Source organism: Tasmannia lanceolata, unplaced genomic scaffold (genome assembly GCF_043159265.1).
Source record: "Tasmannia lanceolata isolate RefF3 unplaced genomic scaffold, GAP_Taslan_0.1 ptg000012l, whole genome shotgun sequence".
Lineage (NCBI taxonomy): Eukaryota > Viridiplantae > Streptophyta > Magnoliopsida > Canellales > Winteraceae > Tasmannia > Tasmannia lanceolata.
This window is the reverse complement of record NW_027518689.1, coordinates 32,356,209-32,374,844: the sequence shown is the minus strand read 5'-3', so window position 1 is coordinate 32,374,844 and position 18,636 is coordinate 32,356,209. Positions and strand designations below refer to the sequence as shown.

At 41.3% G+C, this 18,636-nt stretch overlaps 1 protein-coding gene across 1 annotated transcript in view; it reads right to left on the bottom strand.

Annotated features, from left to right (window-relative positions):
• LOC143887874 (ATP phosphoribosyltransferase 2, chloroplastic-like) overlaps positions 1-18,636 on the bottom strand; it is a 35,038-nt gene that overhangs the window by 12,927 nt on the left and 3,475 nt on the right. The window contains exon 3 of the mRNA XM_077392108.1: positions 8,354-8,467. Within this exon, the coding sequence (XP_077248223.1) occupies positions 8,354-8,467 (114 nt within the window). The remainder of the gene's footprint in view (positions 1-8,353; positions 8,468-18,636) is intronic.

Genomic DNA, 18,636 nt, shown 5'->3' with positions numbered 1-18,636 from the left:
TGTTGAGTTTTCCGCACAAGGTCAGCCCTTAGATTCCCATAAATCCTTCCTCTTTTTAGTAGATCTTCACCCCGAAACTACCTCTTTCTTCCCACGATTTTGCAGAGCAAACCAGTACCTCAAAACCCATCATCCCAACACTCAATAGCATCCTCACCTCCTTAATTTTAGGTCACCCAAAGCCCGGAGAGACATCACTCGAACAAGTTTTTTTTTCTATTTCATTAACAGCCGTCTAACCACCTGCGGATCACCTTACAAACATAAATGATAGCCCACAATTTCAGCTCCTATTGTTGCCGTAAAAGCCATCAGCCCTTAACTTAAACTCAGCCCAATGTCCTACCTAAACCCCCGGTGGAACCAGTCCCTTGCCCTGATTTTCAGCCACCCAAACCTGGTACTGTTTCAGCGCCTAAAACAAATCCCCCCCCCCCCAAAACAAACTCCCCGTCCTCCTCGTTAAATTTACGCATTTTTTAGACCCCACAGTATTCACCCGAAACTTCTTCGTTTCAACTATCTTCCCTACTTCAAACCGCCACTCATAATCTCCGATAGTCTTAGCTAAAGATCATTCCAAAACCCTTCCCCTTTGTTTCAGCCGAGAACCTTCCCCAATAGCTACCTTTTTCCCCAAACTGAATTAGGAATCTTTTCTTGATATCCTTGGCCGACTAACCAACTTGTCTTGAATTCTTTTGCCCTCTTAAGAATTTAACCACCTACCTTTATCTCTCATGGTTTCACTTCTTGGTCTTCTTGCAGCATTCCTTGATCTTATTTAACCGAACCATCTTGTTTACTGAAACCCAAAGAACCTTATGATTCTTGATCTTTAAGCAATCCGAACTTTCCCTTTCATCACTTATGTTATTAAGTGGCCACTAGGGCTCACATTGCAACATAAGGGAGTCCTTGTATCTATGGAACTTGAAGTGGGTTGTTTTTCATAATGAATTAGGAGTCCTAGTTTACTTGTCGATTTCATGTGATAGGAGCTTTGTTTTCAGTGAGTTAATAATTAAGTATAATGGGAGTCTAAATTAGAATATGAGTATTTTTTTGCAACCAGGATTAGAAGTTCTTATTTTTTTATTTTTGTATGACTTGCATAGCCTATAAATATGGAAGGCCTTTTTTTGAAGATTGATAAATATATTTATACTAACAAAAATACAATGGGGACCGGTAGTCCCACTGGGTGTACATAGTATGAACAACCCATCAGCATTCTCCTAGGTGAGAAGAAGATCCATTCCTTCGGAATTAAACAAACATCTTTACATTTTCCTTTACAGTTTACCAAAACACTGAACAAAATTAACCAGCACAGGAGCTTCCCACGGAAGCCCGGTCCTTCATATGGGATGGCCGCAGCATCTACAATTCCTATCGCCACAGATTATCTTCTTTTAAGCACACCCAAAGATCGACAAGCAAAAAGGCCAATTTGCTCTATTGTTTATCCTACGTTGGAGTCCCTAACCATTATCGACAGTCTAAAGATCCGTCAAAAAGAAAGGATCTCTAACTTTTGAGAGCATTAAGTTCCCTTCTACCTCTACCCAGTGTTTTTCCTTTTTTAGCCCGGAGTCCCTTTTTTCTATATCTAGGAACATTTTCTTTGTTTCGTCTATATTTTCCCGATATCCTTTTTTTTTTGAAATAGCATTTTCCCGATATCCTATTCCCCAATGATCTCCCAATTTAATTATTTTTACAAAATCCTCAGAGGATACCCTTTCCTCCGAATCAGATGAAATTCCTCTTTCCTCTTCTGAACTCTCATCCCCAGGAGATTCCAACCCTCCTACTGATATGTGCTCCCCCCTCTCAATACATGATTTAATTTTCCCTCTGAGCTCCACTTCCATCGAGTCTCTCACTGTCTTGGATCCTTCATCCGAGGAATTATCTCCTTATTCTTTTCCCTTTCTCCTGCCTAATTCGCCTCCGGCCAATCCTTACTTTGCTGCCCGTGCTTTTCATGTTGCTGATTGGGCATTTGGGCAAGAGGACACTACCTTCATTCGCCATAACAGGCAATTCTGAAGGCCCGTCTTCAAAGGCCACTACATCCTGCCTAAGTATTGAGAGCTGGAATTTCTTGAATTCTTTTGCAATTTCACTTCTCGATGGGGACCCATCGTGAGGTCTTCCATACTTTTGTCCCCGACTTCTTTTTTGATGCTCCCTTCCTCTATAGTACTTACTCATTCCTTCCTCCTCATCTGAGTACCTTGAGACACCCGACTTCTCATAGTCATTTATCATTTTAATTATATTTGAAACATAGTGTTTCCTTTTTTTGGTTTTTTCTGTTTGACGCATTTCTCCCCCACCGATTTTTGTGAAACTTGTACCCAACTTTCCAACCTTCTCTGGGAGGGTACAGGATTTTGGTTTTATCGAGACGTCTTGAAGAGGAAACTTAATTTTCACGGAAGCTATGCAATTTCCGTTCATTTTCACCTTTCCATATGAGATGTCTCTTCACAGAAGTTTTAGGGTCTCGACTGCGCGAGTTCTTTTTAAAACCAAACTTTGCCTTTTTTTAGACTATTCTAGGCTAAGATCCTTACCTCCCTTATGATTAGAGGCAGTATTTTTAGGAGAATGGCATTTTGCCAGGGACCGATTGAGACCACCACGGTTTGGGTACTCCTGACCAAGATCTACAGGGGATAACACATTTAATGCTGCCTACTTGGTAGTCTCTATCCTTGGCCTAAAGGATCCAGCTAGTAAGGTCTCAGCTACCCAGTGGTTAGGTGGAAATTTGAATTTTGAATTTTGACCCAACGGTTCTTGCCTCAACCTGCCGGATTCCCTCCCCCCAGAACTATGCCTTCCTCCGATGCCGGGGGAAGAAGGCGGGTGATATTGTTTCCTAGTTGGCCAGTTGATTGAGAGGATGTTTCCTCATTTTCCGCCTCAGGCATGCATCTCACTTGAGCTAGAAGGATTTGTTATCCACTTTTAATCTTAGAAAAGGTGGTATCGATTTCCAATGCTCTGTTAGGACTTTCACTGAGGCAAAGGCCACACAGTAGTCATAGGTGCCTGATAATTGAGCTTTGGTCACATGCCCAAAAAGCTTCCCCAAAGCTTCGACAGTTGATAACGACCATGCATGGAGAGGGATATCATAGAATCTGAGGCATACCGTTTTGGCTCCAGAATGTGTCGCTGGATTCCAAGAGAACAGGGAGGATATTTTAGGTCCAACGGCTTTCCCCCCCCCCCCCCAATTTACGAAGAATCCGCAGTGCTTGTTGCTTCGAGTCAAATCTAAATAGCACCTCCTAGTTATTAATGACGAGTGGTTTTGGTAGTAGTGGTAGGTGTCATTCTTTAATAGCCTACTGCCAAATCTCTTTTAGGTCCCATGGACCAGTTTTCATAAACCCAATCAGGAATTTTTTGAGCTCCTTTTTACGGTCTTCCATTTCTTTGCTAGCCACTTCAATTTCTGGATATTTCCCAAGGGTTTCCATGCCAATCGAAATAAAGTCTCTCTCTTATCCAGTCTTGGTCCATCTCTTTCTCACTTTTCCTTCTCCTTTTCTATGTATTTAGAGCACCTGCGACATCTAGTACATGAACCAAAGTTGTAATACTCACAGGATGCGCAGGTCCAATTGACTGGATGAGTTTCAGTCCAATTTCCTGCTTGTCGTTTGCGGTTCGGAAGAAGTTCTGGTGACCTTTCTCCTCTGCTTCATGTAGTTGATTCACATTCTCAATGACTTCTCGGCATTGTTCTGGGAGATGGTGACCTACGGCCATTGCCCCAGGAGAACTAGGTTTCTCCTACAATAATCCCTATCAATCTCTAGGCTTCGAAGACCGTATAACCAGCCTCTATTATGTCTTGATATGGGTCTTTAAGACTTTCTATTCTATAGCCACAGCTACAGGTTCCATTAGCTATATTCTTCCAAGATAAATACTTCTTCTTCTTCTTCTCCGTTAACTAGGATCGTCCCAAGATAGTGGATATTTTGGCCGCCTGGAGAGGAACTTGGGCCCTTGAGGTCAAGGGGCAACTATCTCCCCGAAGAACTTAAGATTGTTTTGCATATTTTTTTACTCTTGGAGAGGTTAACCCTGTATTTCTCAAGAAGTTGACCACAATATGAAAGGCCTATTGGCCCTGAAAACATTTGAATATGAATAAAAATTGAAGCTTTCTTATAAATAGGGTGTAATGCCTTTTATGAAGTGTGATGCTTCACAACAGGCCAATTTCTTATTCCTTAATGCCTCTTTGTCTTTCTTTTTATTCCCTCTCTCTTCTCTCCTCTCTCTCTCTCTCTCCATACCACATTTGCATTCATAAGCCGCATCCTTTTACTCCCTATCTTTGTCCTTGATTTTGATTTCTTTCTTGACCTTCATCCTTTCATGATCTTGATTTCTTTTTGGATCTTTCTCCTTTCTTGATCTCGGTTTTTTTCTCTATCTTGATTCCTTTCTTGTTCCTTTATTTTCTTCTAATCTTTTTCTTTCTCTTCCCAGAAAAGTAATATGTGAGCCCCAAATTCACATCATTATAGGAAATACTTCAATTTATCGCAAGTCAATGATTAGCTCACCTGCTAATATTGATGGGCACAAGGTGCACTTTAACATGCCAACTTGCATTTTCTTTGCTTGAGGATCTGTGGTATTAGAAATTGGCCAGTACCATAGAAGTCGTCAAGAATTTATTCACATGAAGGAGAATGTCATGAACCAGTTGAGGTATTTGAGATTCGACCGCATACAAAATGAGGTGATGGGACGCTTGTTGTGCAGGCTCAACCTGATTTACCACCTCATCTGTCTAACCTTCCTTTCTACAAGTTCCATCCCGTCATGTCTGCCATATTCCTTGGAAAACAGTTGAGTTGGTGTTTTGTTTCATTTGGGGCTTTGTATATGTTAGAAATGAGCTTAGGGTAAGAGTTTCCACTAAGGAGATCTACATACATACGATGTATATATAGGCCCAAATAGGGCAAATGAGTACAAATACTACAATACCTTCTATACCATAGGTAATGACTAAACTACCCTACAACATGTTATTCAACACTCCCCCTCGAGCTAGAGTGTATATACTAGGTAACTCCAGCTTGGTACAAAGGAGACTACAACAACAACTAAACAATAACAAAAAGTATAATAAGCTCATACACACATCCAGCTTGGTATAACACTCCTCAAGCTGATGTGGTAAATACATAATGAAAAGCATAAACAAAAGACCACGGCCACCATGAACAGCATCGAGATCAACTGCCATAAAAAAGAGCAGCTCCCCTGAAGTAACACAGCAGCGAGAGGAATCAAACTGGGCCTCCCCCTGAATGAGAGCACGGCGAACAAATCCGCACATCACGAGCAATGGAGGCATCATGGCAAGAACATCTACGATCCAGCAAGCAAAAGGGCCACACCAAAGGTGCGCACAACGAACATTGGCGAAGTAGCACAACGCCAAGTGAGGAGGATGACAACCGATGGGGAAACCATCGGAGCCAAGGTCGACGGAGAAACCGTCACCTGGAGAGAAGAAGAGATAGAAGATAACCAACCAACGATGGGAAAACCATCGTCCGGTGACAAGGTCGACGGCATGAATATCGTCACCTGAAGACAAGAAGAAAATGAGGGAAAAGATAAACCAACCAAGGATGGGGATACCATCATCTGGAGACTAGGCCGACAACATAAACATTGTCTCCTGAAAATAGCCAACCAACGATGGGGAAAACATCGCCCGGAAAAGAGACGAAGAATATAACCAACCAACAATGGGAAACCATCGTCTGGAAAGAAGGTTGACGGCATGAACATCGTCGCCTAATGAGAGGTCGACGGGGAAACTGTCGCCTCAAGATAAGAAGAAAAAGGAAGAAGATAACTGGCCAACAATGAGGAAACCATCGCTCAATGAAGATAAGGCATAAAGCATAAAGAAAGATGAATGCGTAAAACTACACCAAGAGAAGACATGAAGGAGAAGAAACATGAAGGGATAAGGCATAAAGTCAACCAACACGAAGAGACATGAAAACAAGACAACACTCCATCAAGAAGACAAAGACAACACTAACACTCCCCCTCAAGAAAAGACAACAAAGAAGACAACACTCCCCCTAAAGAAAAGACACAAAGAACTACATGACAACACCCCCCTCCTCGAGTTGAAGCCGACAGGCTCTCAACTTGCAACCACAGGATGACAAGCAAGGCGCAACACCTCTCCCGGACATTTCACCAAACACTTGGTGTGGGCCTTGAATAACAACATAAAGGACATAGAAAAACACAAAAACACAAATGACATAGAAGACAATGGAAAGAGAGAGATAAGAGATGACAAGAAGATAACCATAAGGCAATAAAAGAAAATAAACAACACCAACAACCACAAAAGAAGACTTCCAAGGCACCATACTTCTCTCGGACATTTCAGCGAACACTTGGCGTGCGCCTTGAAGAAGACAAAGAAACGAAGACAAAAAAGACACTACCTCTCTTAGACATTTTATCAAACACTTGGTGTGCTCCTTGAATGGCTTCCCCAAATGGGATGGTGGTGAGAAAGTATGGTAAAAAAAGGAGATAAGAGAAGGAAGGAAAGAGTAAGTTGAGATTGGGAGTTTTGAGTGGAGAGCCAAAGAAGCCAAAAAATATAGAAAAGAGAAAATAAGGAGATGTGGAGTGGAGATTGGAGATTCAAAAGAGAAAGAAAAGGGGAATAGATGGTGGAGGCACCCAAAAATGGGTTTAGGAAATATGAAATTTTGTGTTTTCTTACTTTTTTTATGTATTTACGGCAAAGAGGAGTGTGCCGTAAATGTGCAAATTCGCAAAACAAAGAGATAGAGAGATTACCGAGAGTGGTGAGAGATTTGAGGGATAAGGAGAGGGATTTTCGAAGAATAAGAGGAAAGAAATGGAAAAGAAAGAGAGATATAGATTGCGCTGGACAGATTATGGTTACGCCAAACCCTCTTGTGCCAAAAGATGTTACGGCAAAAGGGGTGGAGAGTAAAAGCAGGTATAGGGTTACGGCATACTACAAAAACAAACGAGAGAGAGAATCTAGGAGATATTTTAGAGATATTTTTTTTGGAGGGATTTTAGGGTTTGGGTTTTCGGCAAACCAAAGGAAACAAAAATAGCGAGAGATAAGAGAGAGAGGTTGCGCGTGAATGAGAGAAGAGAAAGAGAATGGTGTGATGGCATGAGAGAGAACTCTTCTTCTTTCCTTTTTCCTTCCCTGCGATCTTTGCTCTGATACCAGGTTAGAAATGAAATTAGGGTTAGAAGATAGGAAGAAGAACAGTAGAGATATGAAGAGTCTCCACTAGGGAGCTCTACACACATACGATGTGTGTGTGTGTGTATATATATATATGCCCAAATAGGGCAAATGAGTACAAATACTACAATACCCTCTATACCATAGGTAATGACTAAACTACCCTACAACATGTTATTCAACAGTATATTCATTTTCTAAGGAGTAGTGAGGACACTTGACATGCTAGGGCTAGTGAAGACGTTAATGAATCGGTCCTACTAATGGGTAATGACAACCATTAAGTTGTAGGGATTTTTGTTAGCCATTGAGCAATATAACAATTTAATGTAGGGCAATGAAGGAGCTCAAATAAGTAGCGACAAAGTAAATGGAAGGGGTACGAATTTGGTATAATCTTTTTTCTTTTAAAAAAATAGAAAAAAAAAAGAAGACAAACAACGAGTAACCAACCCACCCGAGCCATCAATTTATTGGGTTTTCACCCTGTACACCTAACAAAAACTTGGGCTCCCTCCAAAGAAGTTGGGGACCCACATGGATAGTAGAACTATTAGCATTGTATATAAAGGTTGATGCTTCTCTTATTACATTTATATTTTATTTAATACCATTATCTTGGTCATAAGGACTAGATATAAGTTGTCGGTGGATTTTATACTAACACTGTTTTTTTTGGGGAAATGGAAAGGTTACCTTGGCTTTTATACCTACACTATTTAGTATTCATCAGCCCAAATAATGCAACCAAGTCTATTTGATTAGTAACAGAACAGCACCCACCAATAGAGGAAATTACAACTTCATGAACCATAAGTGGGGAACAGAGTATGCACATCTAGATATGAGTAGAGAAAGATTTATATATATACATAAGCTTTATTCAAACATTTTTGAATGCATACAGAAACAACGATAAGCATAAGCCAACTTCATTAACTAAATCCCAGAAAATGTCAAATTACACCAGAATCCAATGACAGTTGAACCCTACAACTAAGCTGAATCGCTTCTAACACCATAAATACGAACCTGTCCATATTCACTGAATGTGTCCAAACCCACGATACCGAGGTCTAGATCTCCAGAAAGCAATTTACGAACAATATCTTTAGGCCGTTGAAACCAAACTTCTAGGTTTGAGAGCTACAGCAAAGCAATTAAAATTGCCAAGTCACACTCTCATGAGAACATTTCAACACATGATAGAAATGTAAAACCAGATGGCTATTATAATGCACTGTAAACGGATGACAGCAATATCCATAAAATCAAGTATCACAACATTCTGACATAAGCACATTATGGAAATTGCAAATGAAGTTTGGAGGGAAAAAAAACAGTGGAAGCAAAAGTGCAGAAAAAAGGAATCAATCTTTAATGATATGATCCTAACGAATGGCAGACCATGATAAATTTAATGTTTGATAGGTTTAATGTTCATACATTGCCTGTATGAAAATTGTACAAACTACTTTAGAAAGAAATGTGAACACAGACTACACATGGAAAAAAAGAGAAATACAGATCACCTAGCAGAATACAACCTACGCATTTTCAAGGTGAATGAAGGCTAGATGGTGTATTTCTAAGGGTGTAAAAGATTATTAAATGATTAGCATAAAAGTGACTAATATTTAAACACAATTAAGATGATTTTAGATGACAAAATTCTCTCTTCATCAAGCAATGGCACATTTGGTTTAAAGTGCATAAAAAGATTTAAGCATAATTCACACGATTCAGATGATAAAATTCTCTCCGAATCAGGAAACAGTGTTAAAGAAAGAACCCACCACTCCCAAATTTTACCAAGGATTTGAAAGCACCTCTGACAAGCCAAGAAGCAAGTAAAAGCCTAAAGAAATAATTTAAACCACCCTTCTTCCTATTGCAACAGTGGTGGTGGTATGAACTATATTGCTAGTCCATTTAACAAATTGGGATAGAGGAACTGAGGAGGTTTTTTTTTAAAGGTAACGAAACAACTGAGGAGGTATTTAAGCATCCAGAAAATGTATAAAACTCAAACAGGCAAAAGTGGATGATATTTATGCGATATAGAATACCATCTGCAACTCTGTACATTCTCATGTCAAAGTGGTGAGTGGTGACACACCTGCAATATAAGTTCTGAAAACCTATGTGCATTCCACTTTCCACTGGATAAAGGCAAAAAAAGAGAAGAATACGAACTCCGCTACCTTTATGCTTTATCTCGGTAGGCGGAGCTCGCTACCCCCATGTTAAGAAAATACCCAAAAAAGATTTGTGCTTACTGCGTTTATATAATTCAGGAAACACTAATATTACGTGTAGTGAGTAAACGTTTAATTAAGATTGCCAACCCCCATAAGGCCCTATGTTGGTTTCGCTTAGGGAAATTAGTGATTTTCGCCATTACGAAGTCACACTTTTGAGAAACAGATGAAGGGGATTGGGTATGCGGGGTAGGAGGCAGTAATGGCAAAATCGAGAAAGTGGCGGGGGGACTGGTTCTGCTCATCCTGTGACTATCGCAACTTTGAATGGCGTAGTAGATGCCAATGGTGTCAACAAAAGAAAACGAAACACAAAATCGGATTCACACCCTCTTCTCTGGTGGGGGTGCTCTAAAAGGAAGAAGTAAGGAGGAATCGAATTGGCGGCCTGGGGACTGGCTTTGCCCAACCTGTGATTACTTTAACTTTAAATGGCGGGGTAGATGCCGACTGTGTCATCTAGAAAAAAAGTAAGGTGCTCCCCCTATTGGTGTGATTCCCATCAATCCACAAGTTTCTTTGGAATGCTGATAAGGAGGTCAACCGGTGGCCTGTTTCCGGGATGATATCCTCATCTGTCGAGGGAGGGATCCCGTCCTTATCTATTTCGGGTAAGGAGGTGGAAACGAGATTAGATACCCCAAGAGCGCGTTTGGTAGGCAGGAAAAAAGATATAAATGGGACCCTAGATGAGCTTTGGCTTTGGGCTAAAAGCTTTTGGGACATCCCTTCCCTTACTTGTCCATATTCTTTGTCAAATGATGAAGTCCTATTTATGTTTGAATCGGAGGATGTGGCTTCCAAGATCCTGGCCAAGGGAGCTGAGGGGTGGGGAAACCAACTGCTTTATTTGTTTACCTAGAATCGAGACTATGTTCAGGGCACAGAAACACTTTGGGTCAACTTCTACAGCATCCACTACATGTATGGGCTACCTCAACGGTCGAAGCTTTAGGCAATCTGTTTGGTCCGGTATTGGAGGTGAAAATGAAAGGGAGCCACAACTAGTGTACGAGCTTTGTGTCAACTAAAATCCGTGCTCCTCGGTGGGAGTTTCCCTGTTCTTCTGTTAAGTTACAGATCTCAGATTATTGTTACACAGTTGGAATCGAAATCCAAGACACTTTTGGGCCTCAATCTTGCTCTGATGCTGTTAATTACGTGCCCTCCCACATCACGGGGCTACTGACCTCCCCGGTGGTGGTCCCGTTGGCTTCAATGGTGGATCGTAATCCAGATTTAGAAAAACCGCCGGTGACCAATGCTGTGAGATTCGATGATCCTTTGGGGCCCACCCTCTCGAATTCAAATTTCAAATGTCATCATTCAATTGCAACGGCAGGAAAAGTGCAGGGCTCCCTTCCCAAAAATCCCCCTCCTCTGCCTCCCCCTCCTCTGTTTCCCCCTCTGTCTGATGGATTTGTTTTGGGATCACCAAGCAAGCAACTTGGACAAGTCTGCTTCTTACCTGTTGGACGTGGAACCACAAAAGAAGGTTTTGGGCTGGAGAGTCCCTTACCCAAGCACACATCTAAGTGTGTTAGAACGCTCGACATTTGACCTCAGTGGGAAGGTCTCTGAAGTCGAGGAAGGTACTGGGAGCCATTAAACATGGGGCGTCTGGGTTATGCTTTTCTGGGTCAAATTCTGGGCTGCTGTGCCCTTCTGAGTCAAAGTTTAGGTCTCGAAAGCTTAATTTTGGCTTAACTTGGAAGTGAGGCTCTTATGCAGACCTATCCGAATTTCATTCTGGGGTACCCTTGAGGAAAATCGCCCGAAAGAAAGCCGAAAAATTCCACAAAGTTACCTTCAGAAAGGCCTAAGGATAAAAAGGAAAATGGTGTCAAGGTCTTTAATAGTCATGTTTGGCCCTCCTCTTTACCCAAGGCCTGTGCTGCCTTTGGGTGAAGGTTCATTGGGGTCCCTCTAGCTTCTGACAAGGTAGAAGCTAGATGGCGCGCGGGATTGGGGATACTATCGATAATAGTTAAAATTTAAATTTTGAGGATTCCCATCATAGGTGGTGCAGCGATGGCGCTACCTTGATAAATGTTGATGATCATTTGGAGGAAGGAAGAATTAAGAGAGTTGTCACGATCAGGATCTGAGTCCCATAAAAGTTTTTGCCCTTTGATTATAGTATTTAATTCATCACTATTTTGGAATCATTGGGAGTCGAAGAGGTCCTCTCGATTTGGGTCAGAGAGAATGAGCACTACGGCTCCATAAATGCCCATTTATTGTAAGAAGAGATTTTTCTACACGCTATAGTGGGAGTGTGAGGATGGACATTTGGTCATTAGTCACAGGTCATATTGAGGCGGTGACCCAGATATAAAAAGATAGGAGGAGATATCGGGATCCTTCAGGAGATTAGGAAGCAACTACTCTCTTGACCTTTCACTTTCTTCGTAAAAAGAGAGAAAAGAGAAAAAGAAAAAAGAGAGAAAAGTTAAGAATGGAGCATCAGAATGATATTTCGTCAGTCCCTTCCTCTTCCTCGACCGTTTCGGTCCTTGGACAAAAAAGGAAGCGGTCATTGGACCTAGTAGAGTTGGAGGAAGCTCTCTACAGAATGAAAGCCTTGGCCTATAATGAAGAATCGGCCTCCAAGTTTTCGCCAACGCCTAGAGAGATCATTAAGGACTTCTTGAAGAGACAATGGAAGCTCTTCAAGGAGGAAGCTAATTTTAACATAACAGGGAACTATAATGTCAAAGAAACTCATTCGCCAATGCATAAGCACCCCTTTTTCAACAAGTCCCTGGCGGATGAAAAGAACCAGAGTCTTCTTCGATGGGAAGCAGATAAGGCGGTGGGGATTCAGAAGCTGGAGGTTCTGATTGACCGGAAAAGGGCATCTGAAGGAAGGGAACCAAAGGAGGAGGAACTCTCGGCTATTGTGTCGGACAAGGAGATCTTTGCTTTCGAGGTTGAGCGGCTCTTATTGGAACTAGGAAAATGCTCATCTTAAAGGGGAGTTTCTTCAAGATCTTCAACGGAAGATTGCAAAGTTTTTTGATAAGTATCTATTAGGGTTTTTGAAAGGTTTTTTAGGGTTTTTTGGAAACGATGCAGACTGACTCTTGTGGTTGGCGGCAGTTTCAGGAAGTTCTAATTCAAAGGATGGGTTGATAACTTGATACTGGAATGGTACAAGCAGTTTTTTGGTTTTTTCTTGTTTCTATGGCTAAAAAGTGAAGTCATGGGCCCCATACGATGTAAAGCGAGGGGGACTCATGGTCCCTATCTTATGTAAATTCCATATGATTTATAATATAATATATCTGTCATATTTCAAAAAAAGATTGCCAACTCCCATGTTAAGCAAATACCCAAAAAAGATTTGTACTCACTGCCTTTATATAATTCAGGAAACACTAATACCATGTGTAGTGAATAACGTTTAAGTATAACCCTGCACTTAGACGATTGATTCATTTCAGTTTCCTATGTTCCATTTTTACTTAAAAGTTTTTTACTACCACAATCTCTAGCTATAACCATTTAGATCAACGTATAGATACAGAAAAAAGATAATTGTTAAAATCTCCAACGTCAGTGCCAAGGAGGACAATTGATTGATTCCAGTTTCCTATGTTCCATTACTATTTAAAAGTTAGCCATTCAAAAAAATATATATTTAAAAGTTTTTCACTACCACAGCCTCCAGCTATAACCATTTTGATCAACATATGGATACTGAAAAAATACTATAACCATCTTGATCAACATATGGATACAGAAATATAATCGTTAAAAATCTCCAATATCAATCCCAAGGATAGATCGGGTCATTCATATATAGGACATTCCTCCTGATCTCTTATTAGGGAGATCTAAAATCAACATCGATCTTAATTGCAATATGCACCATTTCAAAAGCAACAAAACCATAATACTCAACTCAACTCAACTAAGTCTTTGTCCCAAACTAGTTGGGGTCGGCTAATGAATCCTTTAGAAAATTTTCATGAAGAAGGTGAAAGGATCTGCCCAGCTCAAATTGACTGAGTCTAATCCTGACACTAGTTGGGTTTGTCTACATGGATCATTTTCTTCCATTCTATCCTATCCAAGGGAAGGTCGTGTTCTCTGTTATGTTCCTAGCCCTCAAGTCTGTCCTCAATGTTTTTTTTTTTTTTGAAATGGCTCAATGTTATTAATACTACTTTTATTAAAAGTATCACCGGATAAGAGCCGACATTCATAAAGTTTTGATTCTAGAATCAAAGTCAGTTCACTCACCTACGAATCAACATTTTTGAACTGGATTAGAGAGATTTTATTGAAGATATTTTAACTCGGCATCGTTCATTGTCCATATGGCTGACCTGACCTCAAAATCTCACAACAGGTCGAGTCCAAAAGGGATTGAATTGTTTTTATAAATAGAGAACATTGATGATTTTTAGGCCATTTTTACTACTTTCCAAGAGTAAAATATACGAAAACTGAAAACCCATAATCTGACATTTTCCTTGTTTTCTCTCTTCATATTTCAGAGTAATTCGAAGAATAGGTGGATCAGGACCATTTTTTTTCCTGAGAACTTACAGTAAACACCAAATCGGCTGGGGTATTCCTATATATATATATATATATATATATATATATAGAGCCTCATATATATATATATATATATATATAAATATTAAAGCAGATATTCAAGATATGGTTGATTCTGCCCTTCCAGGTGTTATCTTCAGCTCTCCATTGTGTTTTAGAAAGGATAAAGCTAGCACATGCAAAATATAAGAAAAGGAAAAAAGAATAAACTAACAAGATGGGCATCTCATCCCAAACCCTTAAACTCACTAAAGAGACGCCAAGAATAGCAAACAAATCGACAGAGGCATCTCATTTCCTATGAGTATCAGAAAAGGTACACTTAGTGCCTCATAAAATATCCATAGTCTCACTAAATGAGCGTGTGATCACCAAGGAGAGGACTCCACGTGTCATTAATCATACTGAGGGAGTCATTTTCCACCCAAAAGATTAGATGCGCATATCTGAGAGAGGAGCATAACATCATTCCACACTGCACGAAATCCAGCTTGATCCATCCCTCAGCTGGAGGAGTGCCCAAACCTCTCGAGGCCTTGATAAGGAGATATATATGGGGATGGGGTGCTAAGTGGTGGCAAGTTATGAATGATGAAATGCAGGCTTTAATAAAGAATAAAGCTTGAGAACTAGTGGATTTGCTAAATAGAGAGAAGCATGTGGGGCCGTGGGTGTACAAAATAGGACACAAGGTTGATAGTTCGGTTGAAAGATACAAGGCCGGCTAGTTGCAAAAAGATTCCACATGTTGAATAACATGTAAGGGTAGTTTAGGCATTAGTAGTAGGATAGAGGATATTATTGTCATTGTACATTGGATGCCCTAGTTGGGCCTATATATACATCATTTACATGAGGAGCTCCCTAGTGCAGACTCTCCATCTTCTCTAGTCCTCTTCTTCTTCCTCTCTTCTAACCCTAGCTCATTTCAAACATGGAATCAAAGCAAAGATCCTAGGGAGAAGAAGAGTCTACCCATCCGCATTTCCCATCTTATCTCTATTCCTCGTTTCTGCATTTTCTTCTCTACGAAATCTCTCCCCGTATCTCTCTTCTCTGTTTGTGTATTTATGCTTTACACATGCCTAAAATCTTCAACCCAAGCTCCATTTCTAACTTTGTTAATCACATGTTGCGATTAACTTTCTCCTGCAAAATTGCAACATGTGATTAATCATCCTGCCCCCCTTGCGATTAACTTAGAACTTCCATTAATCGCAACCTACGATTAATGCTAGCTTCTTGCGATTTATGCTTCTTGTGATTAAACCTATTCCAAGGTTTAATCGTCATACACAGGGTTGCATCTTGCATATTCATGAACAAAACTTTGGGGTCAAAGGCATGGATGAGAGTTCATACGTGTGTTTCATCTAAAATATCAGCATTACGAGCTGTCATAGTTGTAAATTCCGTTTCAGTGGCCATTCCGTTTTGACCACCGAAACGAAATTTTGGTGGGATTTCGGTCATTTCGGTGCATTTCGGTCACACAAAAAAATATTACAAAATATGAGAAAAATCTCAAAAAAGCAAAAATCAATAGAAAATGATAAAAAAACTAATAAATAGTCCAAAATATGTGTCCCAAAAGGCATATTCACTAAAAATACCCTTCCAACGGCCATAATATGGTCATAAACGGTCATAAAATGAGGGTAAAAGGGTCAAAAAGCAATCCCAACAGCTATAATGGCATTGCCGTATTTTTTTTGAAAAATTTGTGCATTTTTAGTCAATTCTGGGCGAAACAGAGCATTCCGCCTGTATCGTCCGGAATTCTGGCCAGAATGACCTGAATGGACCAGAATTCCTGCCGGAACGGAAAATATGCCCAAACCGTTCTGGATTCCGAGCCGGAATCGGAATTCCAGTCCATTCCGGTCGGAACGGAACGGAACTGATAACTATGCCAGCTGTAGCTGCTGATGTCTTATTTCCCCCTAGTTGTCTTCTTGTCTTGTTAATCGCAAGGTGTAAACCTACTCCTATCCTTTTGGTCTCAAGTTTTTTTTCCTTCTTCCCATTGTCTAGTGTTGTCTCCCATTGTCTTTGTCTTCCTATCCAAGGTGCACACCAAATGTTTGATAAAATCTCTAAAAGAGGTCTGGTGCCTTGTTTGCCTTTGTTCCTTTGTGTGCTTCTCCAAGGTGCCCACCAAGTGTTTGATGAAATGTGCGAGAGAGGTGTTGTGCCTTATTTGCGTTCGTTTTCGTTGCAAGTTAAAGGTATTCGACCTTCAACTTGAGGGGGGGTGTTGTCATGTAGTTCTTTGTGTCTTTTCTTTAAGAGGAGTAGGGGTGTAAACGAGCCGAGCCGAGCTTGGCCAGGCTCGGCTCGAGCTCTGCTCGGGCTCGAACCAGGCTCGCAAGCCTTATCGAGCTCGAATTGTATTAATTTCACACCCCTCATCTTCCCTGGACAGCCCTATCTAGTGTTTTTTACTACTCTTTTTACACTACGGGGGGTTGGTGCAAGTAACAAATGGGGTTCCAAAAAAGAAGTGACATATTTTGCCTCCCCCTTTCACTCCCTGGACAACCCTTTTAGTGTATATATTAATATATAATATATATATTTAAATATATTAAATTCTTAACGAGCCTTAACGAGCCGAGCCGAGCCGAGCCGAGCCTGGCCTAACTCGGGCTCGGCTCGTTAAGCTTAACGAGCCTGGCCAGCCGGCTCGGCTCGGCTCGTTAAGGATTCGAGCCGAGCTCGAGCGAGCTTCCGAGCCCGAGCCAAAATTGACTCCCTTAAAGAGGAGTGTTGTCCTCTTTGTTGTCTTTTCTTGCGAAGAGTGTAGTTAGTGTTGTCTTTGTCTTCTTGAGAGAGTGTTGTCTTGTTTTCATGTCTCTTCGTGCGGCTTTATGCGTTATCTCTTCGTGTTGTCTTGATATTGTCCTCCTTGTCTTGTCATCTCCGGGCTCATGTAGTCTCGCCCGAGAGAAGTGTTGCTGTTTTCTCATAATGTTTCTTCTCTATGTTCCTGGCGTAGGTTTTACGCATTGGTTTATGGCTTTATGCCTTATCTTTCCGGGTGATGGTATCCCCATCGTTGCTCAGCTCTCTTACAGGTGACAGTTTCGTTTTCTCGTCTACCTTCTTTTTCAGGCAATGGTTTCCCCATCGTTGGTTGGCTCTTTTATAGGCGACAGCTTCATTTTCCCGTCGACCTCCTTTTCCGGGCGATGGGTACCCCCATAGTTCGTAGGCTCTCTTACAGGCGACGGCTTCATTTTCCCGTCAACCTTCTTTCCGAGGGATGGTTTCCCCATCGTTGGTCGGCTCTCTTACAGGCGACAACTTCATTTTCCCGTCGATCTCTCTTTTCCGGGCAATGGTTTCCCTATCATTGGTCGGCTCTCTTACAGGCAATGGCTTCATTTTCCCATCAGCCTCTTTTTCGAACAATGGTATCCCCATCGTAGGTCGGCTCTTTTACAGGCGACGGCTTCGTTTACCTATCGACCTTCTTTTCCGGGCGATGGTTTCCCCATTGTTGGTCAGCTCTCTTATAAGTGACGACTTTGTTTTCCAGTCGACCTCTCTTTTCCGGGCGATGGTATCCCCATCGTTGGTTGACTCTTTTACAGGCAACGGCTTCGTTTCCCGTCAACCTTCTTTTCCGAGCAATGGTTTCCATATCGTTGGTCGGCTCTTTTCAGGCGATGATGTTCGTGCCGTCGACCTTGTCTCCAAACGATAATTTCCCCATCGTTGTTGGTTATCCTCTTTCCCTTCTTCTTATCTTCAAGCGACGGTTTCCCCGTCGGCCTTGTCTCTGATGGTTTTCCCATCGCGTGTTCTTCTATTGACATCATGTTACTTAGTTGGTGTTCCCGCATGTGGTGCTTTGTCGTTGCTCATGTGCGCGCCTTTGGTGTGCCCTTTTTGCTCGATGGTTCGATGTTATTTCCCTGTCGATGTGCCTCCGTCCGATCCTCATGGTTTACAGACTTATTCGTCGGGCTCTCATTCAAGTGAAGCCATGTTCTGATCGCGCTTGCCTAGCGTTGCTTCAGAAGAAGCTATTCTCTTTTGGTGGCCGCTGATCTCGACGATTGTACTCTCATGGTGGTCGTTATTTCTTTTATTATGCTTTTCATTATGTATTCACAACATCAGGTTGAGGATGAGTGTTATACCAAGATGAATGTGTGTATAAGCTTATTGAACTTTTTGTTTTTTTTTATGACATAGGGGACTTGAACTCTCGTCAATGGGGAGCATACCCATGATTTTAAGCCAAAGAGCCACACCCGTACGGGTTATTACTAAGAAGCACGGGTACTCTCCGGAGGTCCACGTACCCGTGTCGGGTGCAGGTGCTCTTGGGTACTCTTTGGGTGCATACCGGGTACGCACCCGGGTTTGTGTACGTATCGGGTGCGCACCTGGTTCAAATTAAATAAAAAATTACAGATTTACAATATATGGGTTGTCCAAAAGGGGGGTTGAATATATCAAAATATCTATAATATA